The sequence below is a fragment of the Chionomys nivalis genome, chromosome 13 (assembly GCF_950005125.1).
Source record: "Chionomys nivalis chromosome 13, mChiNiv1.1, whole genome shotgun sequence".
NCBI lineage: Eukaryota > Metazoa > Chordata > Mammalia > Rodentia > Cricetidae > Chionomys > Chionomys nivalis.
Window position 1 is genome coordinate 28074044 of NC_080098.1, and position 20367 is coordinate 28094410.

Consider the following 20367-nt stretch of genomic DNA (forward strand, 5'->3'; position numbering starts at 1 on the left):
ATTGTTAGGAATCTTAGTAGTTTCATCTTGTCTATTCCAGGAAGTTGCCATTACACCATGTTTTTACCTTGCTCCTGAAATGACCCAGTTTTTCTAGTTATTTCTTCCAGTACTATCTCTCTCCCTCCCTCCCCCTTACCTGACCCCTCCTATTTCCATTATCACCCACCCCTATTACACCAAAAAAATTATTTTATTTTCCCTTCCCATTAGTTACTCATTACAAGACAGTCAGGACTGGGCCAAGCACATATTTGCTGTCCTATAAAGACAGAAGTAATATCTTCTTTGTTGGAGTACCTAGAGGCATGAATTCTAAACAGCAGACAGTGAGACTAAATGATGGTCACTTCATCCCTGTACTGGGCTTCGGTACCTATGTACCTCAAGGGGTAAGAGCAACAGAAGGGGCTCAGGGTTCAAGAAAAAAGAGTGCTTGGCTTGGCTACATGGGATTGATATGGTATGTGCAGTCATTGAGATCTGATGTGATTTAGTTGGGCTAACTTGCTTCTTTCTTTTACCATGGTAGAACTATTCCTTATACAAGGACAGGCAGAATACACTCAGCATCAGGGCTGATACATGAATTTTGCAGCAGAATTTGAGGGCACTAGTTTTTCCTTCCAATTTCTTCTATCCTAATTCGAGAGAAAGAATGAAATCAAGCCTTCAAGAGCACTGCATGAGGATCAATGATACTGAATTCTGAGCATGTTTTTTTTGTTTTAAATTTGTTTATTTCACCTTACTGGAGTATCCCCTCCCTTTTCTCATTGCATTGCCTTATAAAACAACCCCCTAACTCACCCAGTTCACTTCTCCTCTATGTCTTTTCAAAAAATGTCAGGCTTCCCATGGAGATCAAAAAATCACGGCATATCAAGTTGCAGAAAGACTAAGTACTTCCCCATGTCTTAAGGCTGGACAAGGAGATCCAATATGAGGAATAGGGTCCCAAATGTCAGCCAAATAATTAGAGACAGCCATTGATTCCATTTTTAAGAGTCCCATAGAAATACCAAGCTACAGAACTGTCATATATATTCAGAGGGCCTAAGTTAGTCCCATGAAGGCTCACTGGTAGTCAGTTCAGACACTGTGAGCTCCCTTGTGAGGAGGGCAGTTTATTCTGTGGGTTTTCTTGTGATGTCCTTGAGCCCCCTGTCTATAATCTTTCTTCAGCAGGATTCTCTGAGCTGGGCCTAATGTTTGGCTGAGGGTCTCCGTTTCTTCTCCAGTTGCAGAGTGCAGCCTCTCTGATAGGAATTAAACTATTAAAAAGTGCTTGTTTGCAAGCCCTAGTTCTTTTTCTGAGATGTGTGTTTATATATTTACCCATTTAAAAACTGTATTCTTCTTCCTCATGTGCTTTATAGATGTCAACTTGACATTAGCCAAGTTCATTTGAAGGAAGAGAATGCCAACTAAGACAATGTCTCCATAAAATTTGACTTTAGGAAAAATTTTTTAAAGTAGTGATTGATGTGATAGGGCTCAGCCTACTCTGGGTGGTAGCATCCTGGTAGTGGTTCTGGGTTCCATAAGAAAGAAGGCTAAGCAAGTCAAATGGAACAAGCTGGTAAACAACAATCCTCCATGGCCTCTAAGTCAGCTCCTGCCTCCAGGCACCTTCCCTAAAGTTTCTTCCCTGACTTTGTTGAGTGATGGAGTGTGATCTGAGTGTTATAAGATGAAATAAAGCTTTTCATCCACAAGCTGCTTTTGGTCATGGTGTTTTATCACAGAAATAGAAATTCTAACTAAAACAACAAATTTTGTGGAAAATATCTACTTTTTCCTGTATTTCCCTGAAATTACATAGCAATACAAACTTCCTTTCACGTTTACTACATTGCTATTTCATTTTCTTGCTTTAATGCAGTATAGATTTTAATAAAATTTAGCCAATAAAATAAAAGCTTGTTTTTCATTAAATCACAATTCCTATAAACTAAGAAACTGTAGCTTAAATGAGGACACCATGACCAAAAGCAACTTGTGGATGAAAAGCTTTATTTCATCTTATAACTCTCAGATCACACTCCATCACTCAACAAAGTCAGGGAAGAAACTTTAGGGAAGGTGCCTGGAGGCAGGAGCTGACTTAGAGGCCATGGAGGATTGTTATTTATCAGCTTGTTCCATTTGACTTGCTTAGCCTGCTTTCTTATGGAACCCAGAACCACTACCAGGATGCTACCACCCAGAGTAGGCTGAGCCCTAAATATTTTTATGTATGATGTCCTTAATTTCCTAGGCATGGATTCGTGCTTTGAGTACAATCTTGCTGATTTTTATGCAAAAATGTCTGTGTGAAAATAACTTATATCATATTTCTATCTTCTCAAATTTCTGTGCAGAAATTGAACCTTAGACGATCCCTGGGAATGTTGAAATCTTCCCATTTCACAACAAGGATGATAACTTTCCATGAACTCTCTTTGCAAACAGTAGGACTCATGTGTGCATTCTTTCATCCGGGATGAACTAAGGGTTATTTATCAAGCTACAAATTAACAGCTTAGTAATGGAAACTAAATGGTTTCTATTTAAATGCATTTATTTTGTAAATTCAGTGTTAGGTACTTTGATATATCCTTTTTCACTTCTCTGGGAGAAAGCTCATAGAAGATTCTATAGTGTTTCTTCTTTGTGTGGTCTCATGCCCTTTTTCTTTTATAAAATTTATGGTGTCATATACATAGACATCCTTCTAGCACACATAATTTCCTGTGGTTTCGGTGGGGACCCTAATGCCAATTATATGTAATTGACTGGACAAATTGACTGGTTCCTGGGCATCCTACCCTTGTGTCTCAATGGAAGAGGTCCAGACAGACTTGGTTGGATTCTTCACTGCAAATGGATACCTCACTGAGGGGAGGCTTAATGCTAAAGATGTTTTGTTGTTATGCCTTAAAAATACTAAGTCATATCTACCTCTAAATACTGCTTTTGGTTGATCTTATAGGTACCCAAAGCTAAGGCTACAGAAGCCACCAAAATAGCTATAGATACAGGTTTCCGGCATATTGATTCTGCTTTTATATATCAAAATGAAGAGGAGATAGGACTGGCCATCCGAAGCAAGATTGCAGAAGGCACTGTGAAAAGAGAAGATATATTTTACACAACAAAGGTATTGATAAATAAATAAAATGTGATGTGCTGAAGTAATCTTTATATGACTAAATAATCAAAGGATTTTAGTGGAATACCCAAATTGGCCATTATTATCGAGAAAGTTGTTAGCTTTAACTATCTCATCAGTGTCTTTAAATTTTTCAGTGGGTGTTAGCTTTCTTTTGTTCTGAGTCTCTGTTTACTAAGCATGATTTAGAATGGACTGAAAAACTGGCTATTTTTATTGATTGCATGAATAACTATAAAATTTCTCAATATCAGAACATTATTTCTCTCTTTTATCAATAAATACAATATTATAAGAATATACTTTTGGGGTTGGGCGGTGGTGGCACACGCCTTTAATCCCAGCACTTGGGAGGCAGAGGCAGGCGAATCTCTGTGAGTTCGAGACCAGCCTGGTCTACAAGAGCTAGTTCCAGGACAGGCTCCAAAACCACAGAGAAACCCTGTCTCGAAAAAGAAAAAAAAAAAAAATATATATATATATACTTTTGGTATTAAAGAAGATACAATTAATTATAGAATACATGATATTATATTGTATAATTATTACTATATAACAATCAAAAATAGTATATAAATATGAGTTTTTATTATATAACTATAAATTATGATGTATATATATACAATTCTATAATAATTTACTTATTCCATAACTAGAAAAAAATGGATCTTGAAATATTTTCCATTCAGATATATAAACAAATTAGGCATGAATTCTTCCACATTGAGTTGATTGGGTAATCATATTATACTCTTACTTTTTTCAGTAAAGATATCATTGTTATAAGTAGAACAGAAATCTTAAAAACAATAAGAAATATATGAAAGTACCTCCATAAGTTGTCCGCAGTTATCATTATTTACCTTTAATAGACTGCATATCATTGTGTCTATTATACTTTTCTGAAACTGTTACTATCACCACAGAATTCTGTGTAAAGTGTTGTGCTTTGTCATTATGATGGTTAGGATGTCATTAGGCAATGGGAGTAGTTCAGTTCAACAATGGTCTTATAAAACACCATCGAATGTGCGGATCATTTCTCACAAATACTTTGTTATAGAGCACATGACTATGTGTTCTGTATTTGTATTTTGGTGTTTCTTTTGCATGTAGTTTCTTATTTTAAAAAGTACATGTGTTCTACATTTTTTTAAGTCTCATTTTTCCAAATCGAGCAGTTACTGAGGTTTTTGTTGCTGCCAAAGGCCGTGATCTCAATGTGAATGATTAGGCCATATAAATACTTTGATTTTTTTCTTACTCTGACTGAATAAAAATGCTTAGGGATATTATTGTTTATGATGGTACTCTTTACTGGGAGGAAATTGAAATAAAGAGACTGGAAACCAACCTAAAATAATACTTTAAAATCTTTCTAAATGCTTGTTCCCCATCTAATAAAATTGCCCAGTAACTTATTTTTCAGACTATCTGATTTTATCTATGTGTGATTTAAAAAATATTTACTTGTTGTATGTGTATTTGTATCTTGATTTCATGTATGTTACATGTACCATGAGTGAGCTTTATAGCTGCAGAGACTAGAAGCAGGCATCAGATCCTCTAGAACTAGAGGTAAAGAAGGTTGTGATCTGCCACATGGGTTCTGGAAAACAAATCAGGCCTATCTACAAGCGCTGTCTTGCTAACACGTCTCTCTAAACCTCCATGCTTTATTTTGAGGTTGTATACTTTTATTCAGTTTCTTTTTACAAAGACATAGCAGCATTATTTCCTCTGCCTGTGATGGATAGTGAAGGATGGAAACACACGTGGCAATAATTATTCCTTGACCAATCATTTAAGACCTGAGACCCCAACTAACAATTCAGAGTGAGCAAATGCAGACCACCAAATTTTCCTGCTGATAATACAATATGACATTCTGGAAGGATTTTAAATGGCTACTTAGACATAGAGAAGCAGTAATCTTGATGTGCTAGAGAACAGTTCCTTCATTGTTGCTGATTGATTATAAAGTGACTGTTCCCATAGTATTCTTGGGAATCCTGGTACATTGCAACGACATTTATATAAGGTGAATGAGGTTATATACATTAAAAACAATAGCTATGCGTGAGGTTAGAGTGACTTCATATATATTATTCTAACACAGCACACCATAATGAACTATATGTAAGAAATGTTATAGTGTATTAGAATCCAAAATTGTTTTCTTAATTCAACAAAATTAAATTTTTTTTTTTTTTGGTTTTTTGAGACAGGGTTTCTCTGTGGTTTTGGAGCCTATCCTGGAACTAGCTCTTGTAGACCAGGCTGGTCTCGAACTCACAGAGATCCGCCTGCCTCTGCCTCCCAAGTGCTGGGATTAAAGGCGTGCGCCACCACCGCCCGGCCAAAATTAAATTTTTATGATAAATACCATAATTGCTTGATGAAAGTTTGGGGACTTGAGTAATATCCAAGATTAAGTTAAATTAAACAAACATTTCAGAGAGGTCTATGGATAGATAAAATGAATAAAATCCAAGGGGAATAGGAATCGTTTTTCCTATGGTCATCAATGTCACAGCACTTGAAAAAAGTGTCTCTAATAAGTAAACTTACACAACAAACTCTTGAAGTTAAATAATACAATGTCAGTTCCATTCTTTAAATTTCATAGCTTTGGTGTACTTTTCACCGTCCAGAACTGGTGCAGCTTTGCTTGGCGCAGTCACTGAAGAAACTCCAGTTCCACTATGTGGACCTGTACCTCATTCATTTCCCAGTGCCTCTGAAGGTATGCAGATTGGATCACCCCAAAATTCCATCTCTAAAGTTAACATTTTCCTGATTGGTTGAATTCAACTTCTATAAAGTTTTAAAACAGAGTTTGGTTAATTTTTAGAAAATTCTTATAATTTATGCAAAGGAGTTAATAGAATTATGTAATGAATAGCCTAAGCCTTGAATTTGGTATTCTAAGTAATCTTAAAAAGTGTCTTTGATTTTTAATTCCTGACCTGTGTATTATTGCAAATCTGCTAATTTGTTTTATAAGTTATTTCAGTTTTATTTCATACGTGTGATTGTTTTCCCTGAATGTGTTTTCACCAAATTGTGTGTGGTACCCAGAAAGGCCAGAAGATGGCATTGAGTTCCTTGAGTTAGAAGTTATAAACAGTAATGTGCTGCCATGTAGGTGCTTGAAATTGAACCTGTTTCCTTTGGAAGACCAGCAAGGTCTTTTAACTGTTGAACAATCTTTCCAGCTCTAAATTTGCTTAGTTTTTATTTCAACAATTTCTACAAATTGGTGATAAATTTAGACTTTAGGTAGTTTGAAGTTCTAGTTCATTGACAGGTGTCAATTTCTATGTATTTTACAACATCAAAATAATATTTAAAATACACCAGTCCTGAGCTGGAGAGACAAATGGCTCAGTGGTTAAGAGCACTTTCTGGTCTTGCAGAGGCCCTGAGTTTAGTTTACAGCTTCCACTTCAGATAGTTTGTTAATTGTCTGTAATTCCATCTCTAGAGAACCTGACACCATCTTCAAGTGTTTATCAGCACCTTCAACTGTGATACATACACAGACACACACAACAAACAAACACAAAAGAGTAAACAAAACACAACAATCTTGTGTCATCTTTTGCATACTTGTCAGGACTGAAGAACAAAAAAGCAAAGAACATGGGGAAGATTTCTTGTTTGCCAGGAGTCAAAAATGAACATTATTGTTGGTAGAGATCGCTGTAATGTTCTTATCAGTTCCTAAGTGAAAGTGGCATTGAACAGAAACACAAGTCAAGCATGATAGTCTAAGTAACCAGAAACAAGTTCTTTATTAAAATGAAATTACTTGTTTTTAAAAAAGAACAGTGAAACTTAAGGACATTTTTTACAACTTTACATTCAAAGCATAAGAACAGGGGCTGGAGAGATGGCTTAGAGGTTAAGAGCACTGAGTGCTCTTCCATAGGTCCTGAGTTCAATTACCAGCAACCGTAATGTGGCTCAAAAAGTAATGACATCTGGTGCCCTCTTCTGGGGTGCAGGTGTACATGCAGGCAAAATACTATGCATATAATAAATAAATCTTATAAAAATCAAACAAAAACCAAAACAAAACATAAGAGCAGTATTAAATGAAATATAATACACCCATCTGCTGGAAGTCGTATTCATAGCCGTCTCTTTATCAGTGAGTTTTGTTATTGTGAGTAATGCATTTGTTGAGAGATTACTTTTACGTTTGTCTCTATTCCAGCCAGGAGAAAATTATCTTCCAACAGATGAGAATGGGCAATACATATTTGACACAGTGGATCTCTGTGCAATCTGGAAGGTGAGTACTTGCATGAGAGAGAGCACGGTGGAAGTAGAGAGTGAGAGTAATGTCAGAACTCCACTTGTGAGAGTGAGGTGTGCATTCTGTGTTGTAAAAATTAATGAGCTTCATAAGTGTTTATTTACTTAAGAGGTGGAGACCATGCATGACAGCGACATAATAGAAATGAAGGGAGCGTTTGACTGAAATGATGACAAACAGTCTAATGGACTAAGGGTAGCTCAGGGTACTCTTAGGGATTGATACTGTCATTTTCCTTACCGTTTTATTTTTCCTTAGAATGAATGCCATAAAGTTTCATTTTATTTTCTTACAGTGTTGTTTCTGACGTTATAGTTTTCCACTTACGTTAGTTTATATGTTGGTATTTTTTTTCTCGTTAGGCCATGGAGAAGTGTAAGGATGCAGGACTGGCCAAGTCCATCGGGGTGTCCAACTTTAACCGCAGGCAGCTGGAGATGATTCTTAACATGCCAGGGCTCAAGCACAAGCCTGTATGCAACCAGGTGGGGTTCCTCAGCCCCCAATCTTTCCTTTCCATTCCTTTCTTCCTCTACTACTGTGAGGTGCCAATTGGAGGGAAGAAATAACATTGGAAACTTAGAACGAAGCTTTGAGATGACCTTGTTCTCTGGTATCTTTCAATTTTTCCGGTTTCTGCCATAAAATAAAGCATTAAAGCACATTCATTTTGCTAGCCTTGTCCCTGGAGTTATTCTCAGCAGCATTAAGGGAAACGGTAAAGTTTCTTTATTATAAATTGTGACCTAAATCATACACATTATTTGGTGTATGCTTCTTGACCTATATTCATGTCAGGTTTTAGATTCATTTTTTGAAAAATTAGTCTAATAAAATTATTTCTAGAAGATGGGATAATCTTTCATTATTTTCATTATAAGTATTTTGAGAATGAAAACTACTATAATGATTGCTGCAGAGGGTTTATCTCTCCTATTTCTCCTTTCCTTTCTTCACTATACACTTAGTCTCTTTGGTCAAATTCAGTTCATAACCTTAATTTTGATTAACTGTTGTTATATACAGATATGGATATGTGTTTGTACATACATATTTATAAATTTATGAATACAGCCTTCTCAGTCTGCATAATGTTATTTGTATGTGTAGATTTTTAGGAATGATCATTTGGCTCCACATAATCAATTGGCATGTCCTTCCCTGGGGAGGACTATTTCTCTGACTCTCAGAATTCCTTTCTTTACTTTAGTTCTTTTTGTACTTTAGTAAGAAATTGTTTATTTTGATTTTATATACATATTTGTATTGGATGTTCTTATTTTTTATTTTAATTCCAAAATATACATAAATGACACTATTGCTACATTCACAAACTGTTTCTTTTCCTTTCCTTATGGATTTTCATCAATTTTTGTTTTTGTTTTCTATTTGATAATCAAAAATCAGTGAATCCATTCCATACTCCACAAAGGGAGCATGAGTCATGACTCATCATAGCAAAAGCTAGTATTTCCGTGAATGAAACATGATATAGAGCTAGCTTTCTTTCAAAAATGTTGCTTCTTCAACTGTTCCCTACAACATAAGTTCTAAATATAACATTGTAGCTCTGGAGCATTTAATGGGAATATTGATGGGGAGAGAAGGAAGTGGAACAAGAATAAATATGCTCAAAATATATGACATACTTTATGAAAGTGTATTTGAAATTCCTCATTGTGCACAATAACAATAAATCAGATAACTTATTTAATCATGGTACTAGCAGGATGGCACAGTGGGTAAAGGTTCATGTTTCCAAATCCGTTGATTCCTGGGACCCATATGGTAGAAGGAAAGAAATCACCATGCAAAAAACTTCTGACCACCTCATGTTCACTGTGACATAGACACACAAACATCTACCATCTTCCAAAATACACTTGAAGATGTTTATATTTTCTTTTTTCCCTTTTCTTCCCCATTTACATTTATTTATTTATTTATTATGCATTTATTTTATTTTGCTTGTGTCATAAGACATAGTCTTTATCTGTAACCCAGGCTGGTCTGAAGCATTGTGTAGACTAGAATGACCTCAAGCTCATTGCAATCTTCCTGCCTCTGTCTCCTAAAAAGCAGAGTAATGGTTGTGAGTCACCATACCAGTCCTGTTAGCAATATATTCAATTAAAATTTCATTACGTGGATTGAACTAATTCACCTTTTAAACATTTTTGACATTTTTCTTTATATTAAATATGGAATTTTATGTAATTTGGCACATTTCTATTTCATTCATCTATAGGTAGAATGCCATCCTTATCTCAACCAGAGAAAACTTCTGGATTTCTGCAAGTCAAAAGACATTGTTATGGTTGCTTACAGCGCTCTGGGAAGCCAACGAGAACATATAGGGTAATATGGACAATGATAATCAAACCAAATGAAAACAATGTTGATTAAATAGTTTTTCATCTTATGACACTGTTTCTTGTAGTTCATTATTAAAGGAACTTAAGCAGGGAGAATTTTCATTTTGGGGAGGATAAAAGTCTATAATGGTTTTATAGTTTCCCCATGCATTAAATTTGGAAAAACCATGGCCTATATGTCAACCTTTCTATGTATTAGAAGTCTTCTAACAAATCCAACAGTTAGAAGAAGATATTAACATTTCTGCCTTCCCTCCAGGGTGAACCAAAATATCCCAGTTCTTTTGGATGATCCAGTTCTTGGTTCCATGGCAAAAAAATACAAGCGAACTCCAGCCCTGATAGCTCTTCGCTATCAGCTGCAGCGTGGGATTGTGGTCCTGGCCAAGAGTTTCACTGAGAAGAGGATAAAAGAGAACATGCAGGTGATGAGATGCTGCAGGTGTTAGGCGCCTACATAGATTTATCCTACAGACTTGGTGGATAGTACTATAACCCTAGTCAATATCCCTTATATTCTGACTGTATCTGTGCTCTAAGGGCATCTCCAGGGGGTTTAAATAGTATTCCTCAGAAGGAATGACTGTTTACAGAGTGACTGCTGTTACAGCTAGATGTTTATATCAGAATAACATTGGTAATTCAACTTTAATTAGGTGGCATGCCCTTTTCTTCATTTTCTGAAATGAAGCAAGTGAGCCTAGGCAATTTTCATCTTTCAATTACTTTGTGGTTTATTTTGTATTTTCCTATAAATACATGTATTTTAATGTTCAGGTCTTTAATCACATTGAATGCATTTCATGTCATAAAACTATGTTTTTCATGTCTTGGCTCCCATGAGAGTACTTCTCTGCTCATTTTGAATAGGAGATCATTTATACCACTAATACTAGCAGTGGTAAAATCAATCCGCACCTACGTACAGGCCCTTTTTGAATAGTCAGTTATGCAGTTGATTAGTTCATGGTTAGAGATTTGTGTGGTCTGATCCAATCTCAGATTATTCTAATCGTGGTCAGGCTCTCTCCTGTTCTGCATTGAAGTTGTTCATACATTTGAGGAGCGGTGAGGTGTCTGCTCTAGGGTAAGGATCACAGTGTCCTAAGTGGAGCTGGATTCTCCTCTCTGTAGTGTTTATCCTCCAGTCAGCCAGTGCTCCTCATATTATACAACCCCCAAGTAGTTTACAAATTCTATGTGTTTTCACGTCTAATCTTATATCAGGTACACCATCTCTTCTCGTAAATACAAGTGACACCCTAAGCCATGTGGCAAGAAATGTGTCCACATCTTAAGGAGAACAGCACTAAATTCATTTAACACAGAGTAGACTCTGGAAAATACAAACAAGAGATGTTCTTCTAGTCTATTTCATTTTCTATTCTGTAAATTCATTGGACTTTCTGCTTTTGTTAAACACCTCATTTCCGGATCTAGATCCTCACCATGTTTTAAATTAAATAATAATATTAAAAGGAATTTCTTTTCTCCATTTTTTAGATTATTCATGGATTTCTTTTGTAGTTGGCTGGTGTTAAGGTTTCCTGTGTGAAAATAAATCAAACTCTTCTCCGTCATCTTCAAAAATGTCATTCTTTGTCCTTTCCATCTTACCCTTAAGTTTCACTAGAATTACTCTTTGATCATTTCAATCGTTGGCTAAAACATATAATTTAAAAATGGGTAACAAAATTTATTTTCAGTAGCCCCATGTCTATTCGCATTTTTATCATCAATTAATGTATTTACTTTTGTTAATGACTCCATCTTCTAGATATTTTAATGTTCACTTTTACATAATGGCATACATATTCTGGTTATTCTTTTTATTTTTAATTTTATATTATTATTACAAATTTTCACCTCGTCCCCTCCTCCCATTGCTCTCCCCCTTCCCCCATTCCCCCTCCTTCTCCCTTTCCAGTCCAAAGAGCAGTCAGGGTTCCCTGCCCTGTGGGAAGTCCAAGGTCCTCCCACCTCCATCCAGGTCTAGGAAGGTGAGCATCCAAACAAACTAGGTTCCCACAAAGCCAGTACCCGCAGTAGGATCAAAACCCAGTGCCATTGTCCTTGGCTTCTCAGTCAGCCTTCATTGTCGGCCACATTCAGAGAGTCCGGTTTGATCACATGCTCCATCAGTCCCAGTCCAGCTGGCCTTGGTGAGTTCCCATTAGATCAGCCCCACCGACACAGTGGGTGGGCACACCCCTCGTGGTCCTGACTTTCTTGCTCATGTTCTCTCTCCTTCTGATCCTCATTTGGACCTTGGGAGCTCAGTCCAGTGCTCCAATGTGTGTATTTATCTCTATCTCCATCCAAGTTATCCTCCTGGATATTGGAAGTAGACAAGCTTGCCAGGCAAAACTTGAGAGCTTGGAGGAGCGATGGGGTGGGGGTAATGGGAGATGGGGAGAGAGAATTGAGAAGGGGAGGATGGGGAGAGCTTGGGGGAATGGGACGGTTGGGATAGAGGAAGAGTGAGTATGGGAGCAGGAAAGTATATATCTTAATTAAGGGAGCCATTTTAGGATTGGCAAGAGATTGGACTCTAGAGGGGTTCCCAGGTGTCTAAGGAGATGTCCCCAGCTTGTTCCTTGAGCAGCTGAGGAGTGGGCGCCTGAACTGGCCCTATGTATAGCCACACTGATGAATATCTTGCATATCACCATAGAGCCTTCATCTGGCAATGGATGGAGATAGAGACAAAGATCCACATTGGAGCACTGGACTGAGCTCCCAGGTCTGCTTATTCTTTATGGGTTATTCTTTTATGCAATCAATTTGGCCACTTCCATCCAGGGTGTTTTTGACAAAGTTGATATTGCACTGAGTTTATTGTTTTGGAGACTGTGACCATTTGCTGTTTGACTTGGATTTGAAGTGCTCAATCCATGATAACATTAGAAACGTGCAATAATTCAAATAGTTTACTGTATTCATTTCCAACTTCTATAAATTTCAAACTAAGAAATTTTATCTATTCTGTTCTATCTTATTGACTCATAGAAATATAATTATTTTATTAACAGCCTTTTTGCTGTTGTTGTTTTATTAGCTGCCAGATGTGTTGAAAAGAAAAGAAGTTTGCAAGAAGTGCCTGTTACTTAATATGATTAATTTTTCAGACATTGCTAGCTATTTTTTCTCGGTGTTATTTTTTTCCGATTAATTATGCATGCAGACGTCACATTCATACACAGCACATAGAGCACAGAGACACACAGACACAGTCACACACAGCACACAGACACATTCACACAGTATACAGACTTACCTGGGACTCGAACCGGCAAACTTGGGTTCTACGGGGCGGCGCTCCAATCCTCTCAGCCAGATCTCCGACCGTTTCTCGGTGTAATTTTCATGAGAACTTTTGGAAGTCTCATCATCTTATTTCTTTCCATTTGCTAACAACAGGAGACCTTCTTGTTGATGAACTGGACCACATTTTATATAAGAATTTTTTTCTTGATGTCACTTCTTTTTAATTGGAGTTTAATTATTAAGATTTCTAAAATTTTTACCTTGAATTGCATTATAAATGATATTTCAAAAATTACTATTGCTCAAGTGTGAGGCATAGAAGAACAGTGTGTTAATGACACTATTACTTGGAGTCAGTCACTGTTTCTTGCTCTTACAGTCTTTCTGCCTTGTCTTCCACATAGACCCCTGAGCTTTGAGGGGAAGTTCAATGAAAAGTTTCCCATATAGGAGAGAGAGCTCCAAAGTCTTTCACTCTCTGTGCATTGTCTATTCCTGGGTCTCCATGTCAATTTCCATCTACTGCAAGAAGCAGCTTTTCTTTTCTTTTTTTTTTTTTTACTTAAATAATCTTTATTTCTCATGCACTAGGAAAATGGGTCATATGAAACACTGTTCTTCATAGCAAAGGCCTTGGTCTAGAACATAACGTAAGAGGCTAACTGGGATCTGGGCCTGGCCAAAGACCTGGGAACCCCTGAAGGTGGTACCACCCTCTGGGCTAATGGCAGGCCCAGCACCCCCAACTGTACACACAGATCAGGGCAGCTGCCCGTTCCCACAGGGGCACAAGGGAGCTGGTAACAAAGGGACATGTGGAGTGGGGAGGAACAGAGGAGGCAGTGACTTGGCAGGGGCAGTGGTCCAGCCCCTTAGGCCAGGCCTCCAGGGCCATGAGCAAGCCAAAGCCTACTCTGCCTAGCACAGACACAGAGCAGCCAGTGCCACAACAGAGGGATCTGATACGCAGGTATAGAAATAAATCATTAGGAGTCTTTTTATTGCCACAGACCAGACTCGATTGAATTGATGCATATATTAACTTACAGGGATTGTGGCAGCATGCACAGGTTTAGGCTAGAAAAATCCTCAGAACTAAAGGGGAGAAGTGAATTTAAGGTCCGACCCCTGGCTGCTTAGGAGTTTTTCTAAACTGATATCTGCTGGGAATGACGAAATCAGTTTTCCTCCAGCAGTGTCACTGAATATATGAACTATATTTCCTGGCAGGTGGCATACCCAGAAAGAGTTGACCAACACAAAATTAATGCCATATTTTTTCTGGGCTTTTGTTTCATATTATTTTTATTACATTTTTTAGTTTACTTTGATCCTTTTATCTCTGTGTGTGTGTCTCTGTCTCTGTCTCTTTCTCTCTCTGTGAGTGAGTGAGTGTGTGTTGAAATTGTATAGGTAGGAAGATGGGAAGAATCTGGAAAGAGTTTGGGGAGGGGAAAAGAATGATTGATAGTAATATATGAAAATAGTTTAAATTAAAATAAAGAAAAAACTATCAATGACTACTATGGGAATTTGTTAAACATTTAAACTACTGAGTGTATTTTATTTTGGACCATCTAACAACCTGATTACGATCATGTTTGTCATCATAATGTCTTTATTTCTTCCTCAGATCATTTGTTAATGCCTTTGTGTGTGAGGCTGTACCTTTCAATTCAGGAATTAATTTCCAGAATTTCTACATCTGGTATTCATCACTTCCTTAAATGTTTTGATGAGCTTGTGTTCATTTTCTTGATTTCTTGAATATATTAAATATTTATCTGTATCATTTAGTCTGGTGCATTTGGAATAGTCAGATTGACAAATATGCAGTGTAAATATAATAATGTAGCTCCTATTTCTTTGATAGGTTTTTGATTTTCAGTTGTCTTTGGAGGACATGAAAGTCATTGATGGCCTGAATAAAAATGTGCGATACCAAAGTTTCACAATGTAAGTAATTTCAGTAAATGTTTTTTTTCTCAACTTTTTTTTTCTGAGGTGGATGTAACATAATTGTTATTATTTGCCTTAATTTAAGCAAGGAATACAGAGACCATGTTACACCAGAAGGGAAACAAAAGCTTTATCCTCTGTTTCTAGCCTCCTGTGAATTCTGCCCATTGTGAGAGAAGCAGGAGGTGTGGACCCAGGCTCATACTGACCTAATGCATTTTACTGCTCTTCTCCTGTGTCAGGGACAGTTTCTGTGTCATCAGTGTTGGGTCTCTGTTCTTTGTGTGGGCTTCCAAATTTGTCTGTCCTGTGATTTACACTTGAGGCATTTAAACAAGCCTCTTGAAGCATTTTTAATTCAATGTCATATAATTTTACCTATACCTGCTTAATCTCTAATTATTTTAAATGCATGACCACCAGTCCTGTGGTCTGTGATATTTCCTCCAGGTGAAATTGTTTCTTGAATTCAGGAAGTTTAATGTTTTCAATGGTTTGAAAAGTTTCACATCTTTTATATAGCACCTTTCCCTCAGGTCTTTATGTATTGTGTTTGTGTTTATAATGACTGGTTTAATGAATTCAATAGCTCACTTGGTATTGGTTTTCTAGAATATAGAGACCTCAATGTTAAAGATTAAGAAGTACTAGAAAATAAAATTATGAATAGTATTATAGAATGTAGAAAACAATGCCACCTGTAGGAGAACTTTTAACCAACAAAAAGTGTTATCCTTCCATAATGCTATATCCATATAGATATCTCTGTAAGTAGGAAAGATATACTTATTACATGCATGATGGAAGAATTGCATATGTATCTCTTCTACTACTGGGAAATTACTTCTAAAGGATATAAATATGAGAATTGTTGAGCTAGCATATTGAAAAATTGCTAGTACAGAGTGTATCAGGCAGGCCAGTCTACTTGGAGCAGCCTCAGCAGTGTGATGGGTGAGCCAGGCCACCGGGAGCAGACTTTGCAGCACATTTTCTGAGTCAGTCTGCAAGAGACACCTCTGCAGCGCAGCAGAAGGGACAGGCCATTGGGAGAAGCCTCAGCAGTGCAGTGGACCACGGCAACAGCATTGACATCCAGGAATTATCAGCCAGGAAATCTGGGACAACATGAAAAGACTGAACCTAAGAATAATAAAAATTGAAGGAGAAGAATCCTAATTCAAAGACAAAGAAAATAAATTCAACAAAATCATAGAAGGAAACTTTCCCCAACCTAAAGACAGACATGCCTATGAAAATATGAGAAGCTTACAAAATACAAAATAGACTGGACCAAAAACAGTTAATTTGCAAAATAATAATCAAAACACTAAACATACAGAATAAAGACAGATTATTGAGAACTACAACTGAAAAAGGCCAAGTAACATATAAAGGCAGACCTATCAGAATTATATTCCACTTCTTAATGGAAACAATGAAAGACAGAAAGTCCTGGCTAGGCATTATGAACAAACTAAGAAACCATGGAGGCCAGCCCAGACTACAACATCCAGCAAAACTTTCAATCAGTATAGACAGAGACACAAGATATTCCATGACAAACCCAGATTTAATCAATATCTACCCACAAATACTGCCCTACTGAAAGTACTAGAAAAAAATTCCAATACAAGGAAATTTGCAAGAACCACAAAAACATAGGCAATAGATAATCACACCCCAGAAAATCCCAAAGAATAGAAACACAAACACACACCACCAACAACAAAAACAAAAATAATAGGAACTAGCAATCACTAGTCATTAATATTCTGTAATATCAATGGACTCAATTTGCCTATAAAAAGATGTAGACTAACAGATTGGGTATGAACACAGAGCCCATCTTTCTGCGACATACAAGAAACATACTTCAACATTAAAGACAGACATTACCTCAGAGAAAAGGTTCGGGAAAGATTTTCCAATCAAATGTACCTATGAAACAAGCTGGTGTAGCTATCTTAATATATATCAAAGTAGACTTCAAACTAAATTAGTCAAAAGATATGAAGAAGATCATTTCATATTCATCACAGGAAAAATCCATCAAAATGAAGTCTCAGTTCTAAATATCTATGCCGCAAATATAAGGGTACAGTCATTTGCAAATGATACACTACTGAGCTTAAATCACACATCAGATCCCACACACTGATAATGGGAGACTTCACCACTGCACTTTGACCACTTGAGAAGTCTGTCAGACAGAAACTTACCAGAGAAATAAAGGAACTAACAGATGTTATGACTCAAAAGGGCTTAAGAGATATCAGTAGAACATTTCACCCAAACCCAAAAGAATATGAGTTCGCTGAAACCAAACAAGTGACCTGTATGACAAGAACTATTAATACTTGAAAGAAACCGAAGAAGACAACAGAAAATGGAAAGATCCACCATGCAACTGTGATTGTGTTCCGTGCCTTCTATCTTGTTTGAAACAGAATATCTTGTTTCTACTGTGTATTTCACATTGTCTGTAGGTTTGCAGGAAGTTTTCTGTTTCCACTTTCTGTGTCACCATGGAGATTTAGTACAGTTGCATGCTACCATGGCCAGTTTTATGTGGACACTGGGGATCAAAACTCATACCACACGTTTGCACCAAAAACATTTCTCCACTTAGAAATGTTCCTAGTCCATTATTTCTACTTCTAAAACAAGATTAGTATAGTGCTTGCAGGATTTTAGCAAGTAAATTATCAAGTAGAAATTGAGGTGAAATTGATGCCTCCGATTTACATCTCCCTGAAGTATTTCTTGTTGCAGAGTGTCGTTTGCCTTGTTATTTTCAAATCAAGGTGACTAGTTTCTGCTTTCATTAAGAATTTGAAATTAAACCAGCTGGACTGGGAAAGAACAAGCATAGGAACAAACTAGTTCCAATGAATATGGTTGACAATTACATGGCTAGGGAAGACTGAGGGACCACTGGCAGTGGCAGCGGAATTTATCCTACTGCCTGTACTGGCTTTTTGGAAACCTATTCTCTTTGGGAACCTATTCTCTTGCTCAGCCTAGATATATTAGGCAGGGCCTTGGACCTTCCCCAAAGCAATGGGCCTTACCCTCTCTGAGGAGTGGATAGAGGTAGTGGGGAGGTAGGTGGAGGGAATGGGAGGAGGGGAAGGAGTGGAAACTTAGATTCTATGTATAATGAAAAAAAAGACAGTTTGTTCTCTTTTTAAAGAAAAATGAAAAAAATTATCTTTTTTGGATAGATGTATATTTGACAATTTAAATATTATTTTCTGTGTATGTCTTAGGGGAAGGAGCATAATATGCAATATTTATTTAGTTTTTGTTTAACCATTTATAAAATAATGTTTAAGATCAACTATGGATTACCAGAAAAAAAATTTGTAATTTGTATTTTTGCATAACAGCTTCATAGAATTCACTCAAAACTCATATGATTTGTTTGTATTTCTAGATTTAAGGGACAACCTGGTTTTCCATTTTCAGATGAATATTAACATAGAGGCCTTCCTGTGCCATGCCTTGTGCTAGAAGTCCGTGCATGTGGATATACAGAGGAAAGCTGCGCCAGTGGTGATTATTACACGTCACCCCAATCCTTTCTGGGAAACCCTTGTTTGCTGAATCTACAGCTATATGCAATGAAACAAACACGATATATATTTGCCCCTTCCTGAATGGAAAAAAGAATAATTTTCTTCAGCATTTATCTATGGAAGTTTGTAGTATTTACTTATTTTAACTTCTCCTGACTCATTTAGATCTCTAAGGCATTTTTGCAGAAATGTGTGCACAGGGCATGTAATGATAAAAGACATTTTACAAACATATCGAACATGATAGTGAACAAAATTGTCATCATCTGGAAAGTAGCAGTTATCAAATGTCTATTAATATGTTTTTCTCTAGCATTTGAAGGAATAAGAAGTGTATTATGTGTAGTATAGCAAGTAAACCATACATAGGAAGGGCAGCTTTAGTCATGTTGTTTCTCCTGTGATCTAGACACTCAACTATCCTTGTGGGAGGGTTCACAGGTGATGAGGATAAACCAGTTTGCATGGATCATGAAGACTCTAATGAAGGGAGATCTATGAGGGACAATTTGAATGTGTCTTTGCTTGGAAAACATGAATCAATATCCTTTGAGAAATACATCTAACCAATAATAATATGCTTTGTATGCCATGTGCCCCCAATTTAGCGATGTGCATTAAATGTGGAGCTCAGTGTGTCCCCAGGAAAAGAAATAGACTTACTCATGTATGGGGTCTTTTATTTAGACTCATAATGTTTATAAATTTTCTCTGACTTCATCAATTTATTGTAACCAAATTTCAAGTGTTTTATTCTTTCTTTTTGGAACAAATCAGCCCACATGAGTGAAGAAAACCTTCTAAGTTTTAGAGGATAACTTAGGCAATAAGATAATAAGTGAAATGTATAGTGGTTTAGAATATTTGTGATATAACTAACTGAGAGTTGTTCACAAAATATGACTAAACATGAATACTATTCAAAAGTTAGACTTCCAGTTTTAAGTCTGACAAATTATGAGCTCTGAAGCTTTCACTTATTGCCTCACATTTAAGAAGAAGTTAACAAATTGCTACCATTCCTAGGTTGAAAAAATCAAGGCCACTGGTCAAATTTCTTACCTGAAAATCAGGAAGATGAGAAAAATCACTGTAATGGCATACATAGAAAGTTTGCAGTGTTCTTGATGTCATTAATAGGAAAACTAATGCAATTATAATGAATTTAGGATTTCTAGAGATTAATGTACCTGGAAAAGGGGGAAGATAGATTCAATGATCTCTTTTTCTTTCCAGTCAGGAGACAAATCACCAAGCAATTCTCACACTCACAGATCTTCTGGGTGGAGCTGTAGAGTGCATGGTACTAAGGAGGTGTAAAGGAAAAAGGCAAAGGGAACAAGTGCAGTTATTGTTCATTGGACAGTAGGGTACTTGCTCTGCCTTCTGGTTTAACACCATAGCAGAAAGGTGAAGACCGCAAAGGAATGAGGCTGAAAGAGATGATTCTTTCAGTATTGGTGAATAAGTAAGTCTTTTGGGTAAACCAATGACAGTGAGGAGACACACTTGAACCAAACATAGGAAAGGCTTTGCTCTGACATCTGTTGATGAAGTAAATAGAAAGTACAAATTGTCAACCAGCTTCTTACAGCATAGCACACTGAACCCACTTACTGTCATCATTTTTTGCATCTACTACCTGATGTATTACTTCTACACTTAGCAAACAGCCTCACCAAATGCCAAAACCAGAATTTCCAAAAG

General features: G+C 36.8%; 1 protein-coding gene across 1 annotated transcript; it reads left to right on the forward strand.

The window, feature by feature from the left end:
* The first annotated feature begins 308 nt into the window (after positions 1 to 308).
* LOC130886131 (estradiol 17 beta-dehydrogenase 5-like) lies at positions 309 to 15080 on the forward strand. Its single transcript, XM_057788030.1, has 8 exons — positions 309 to 392; positions 2975 to 3142; positions 5784 to 5900; positions 7377 to 7454; positions 7841 to 7963; positions 9727 to 9836; positions 10113 to 10278; positions 14994 to 15080. The coding sequence occupies exons 1-8, from the start codon at positions 309 to 311 to the stop codon at positions 15078 to 15080; spliced, it is 933 nt and encodes a 310-aa protein (XP_057644013.1).
* Positions 15081 to 20367: the final 5287 nt, after the last annotated feature.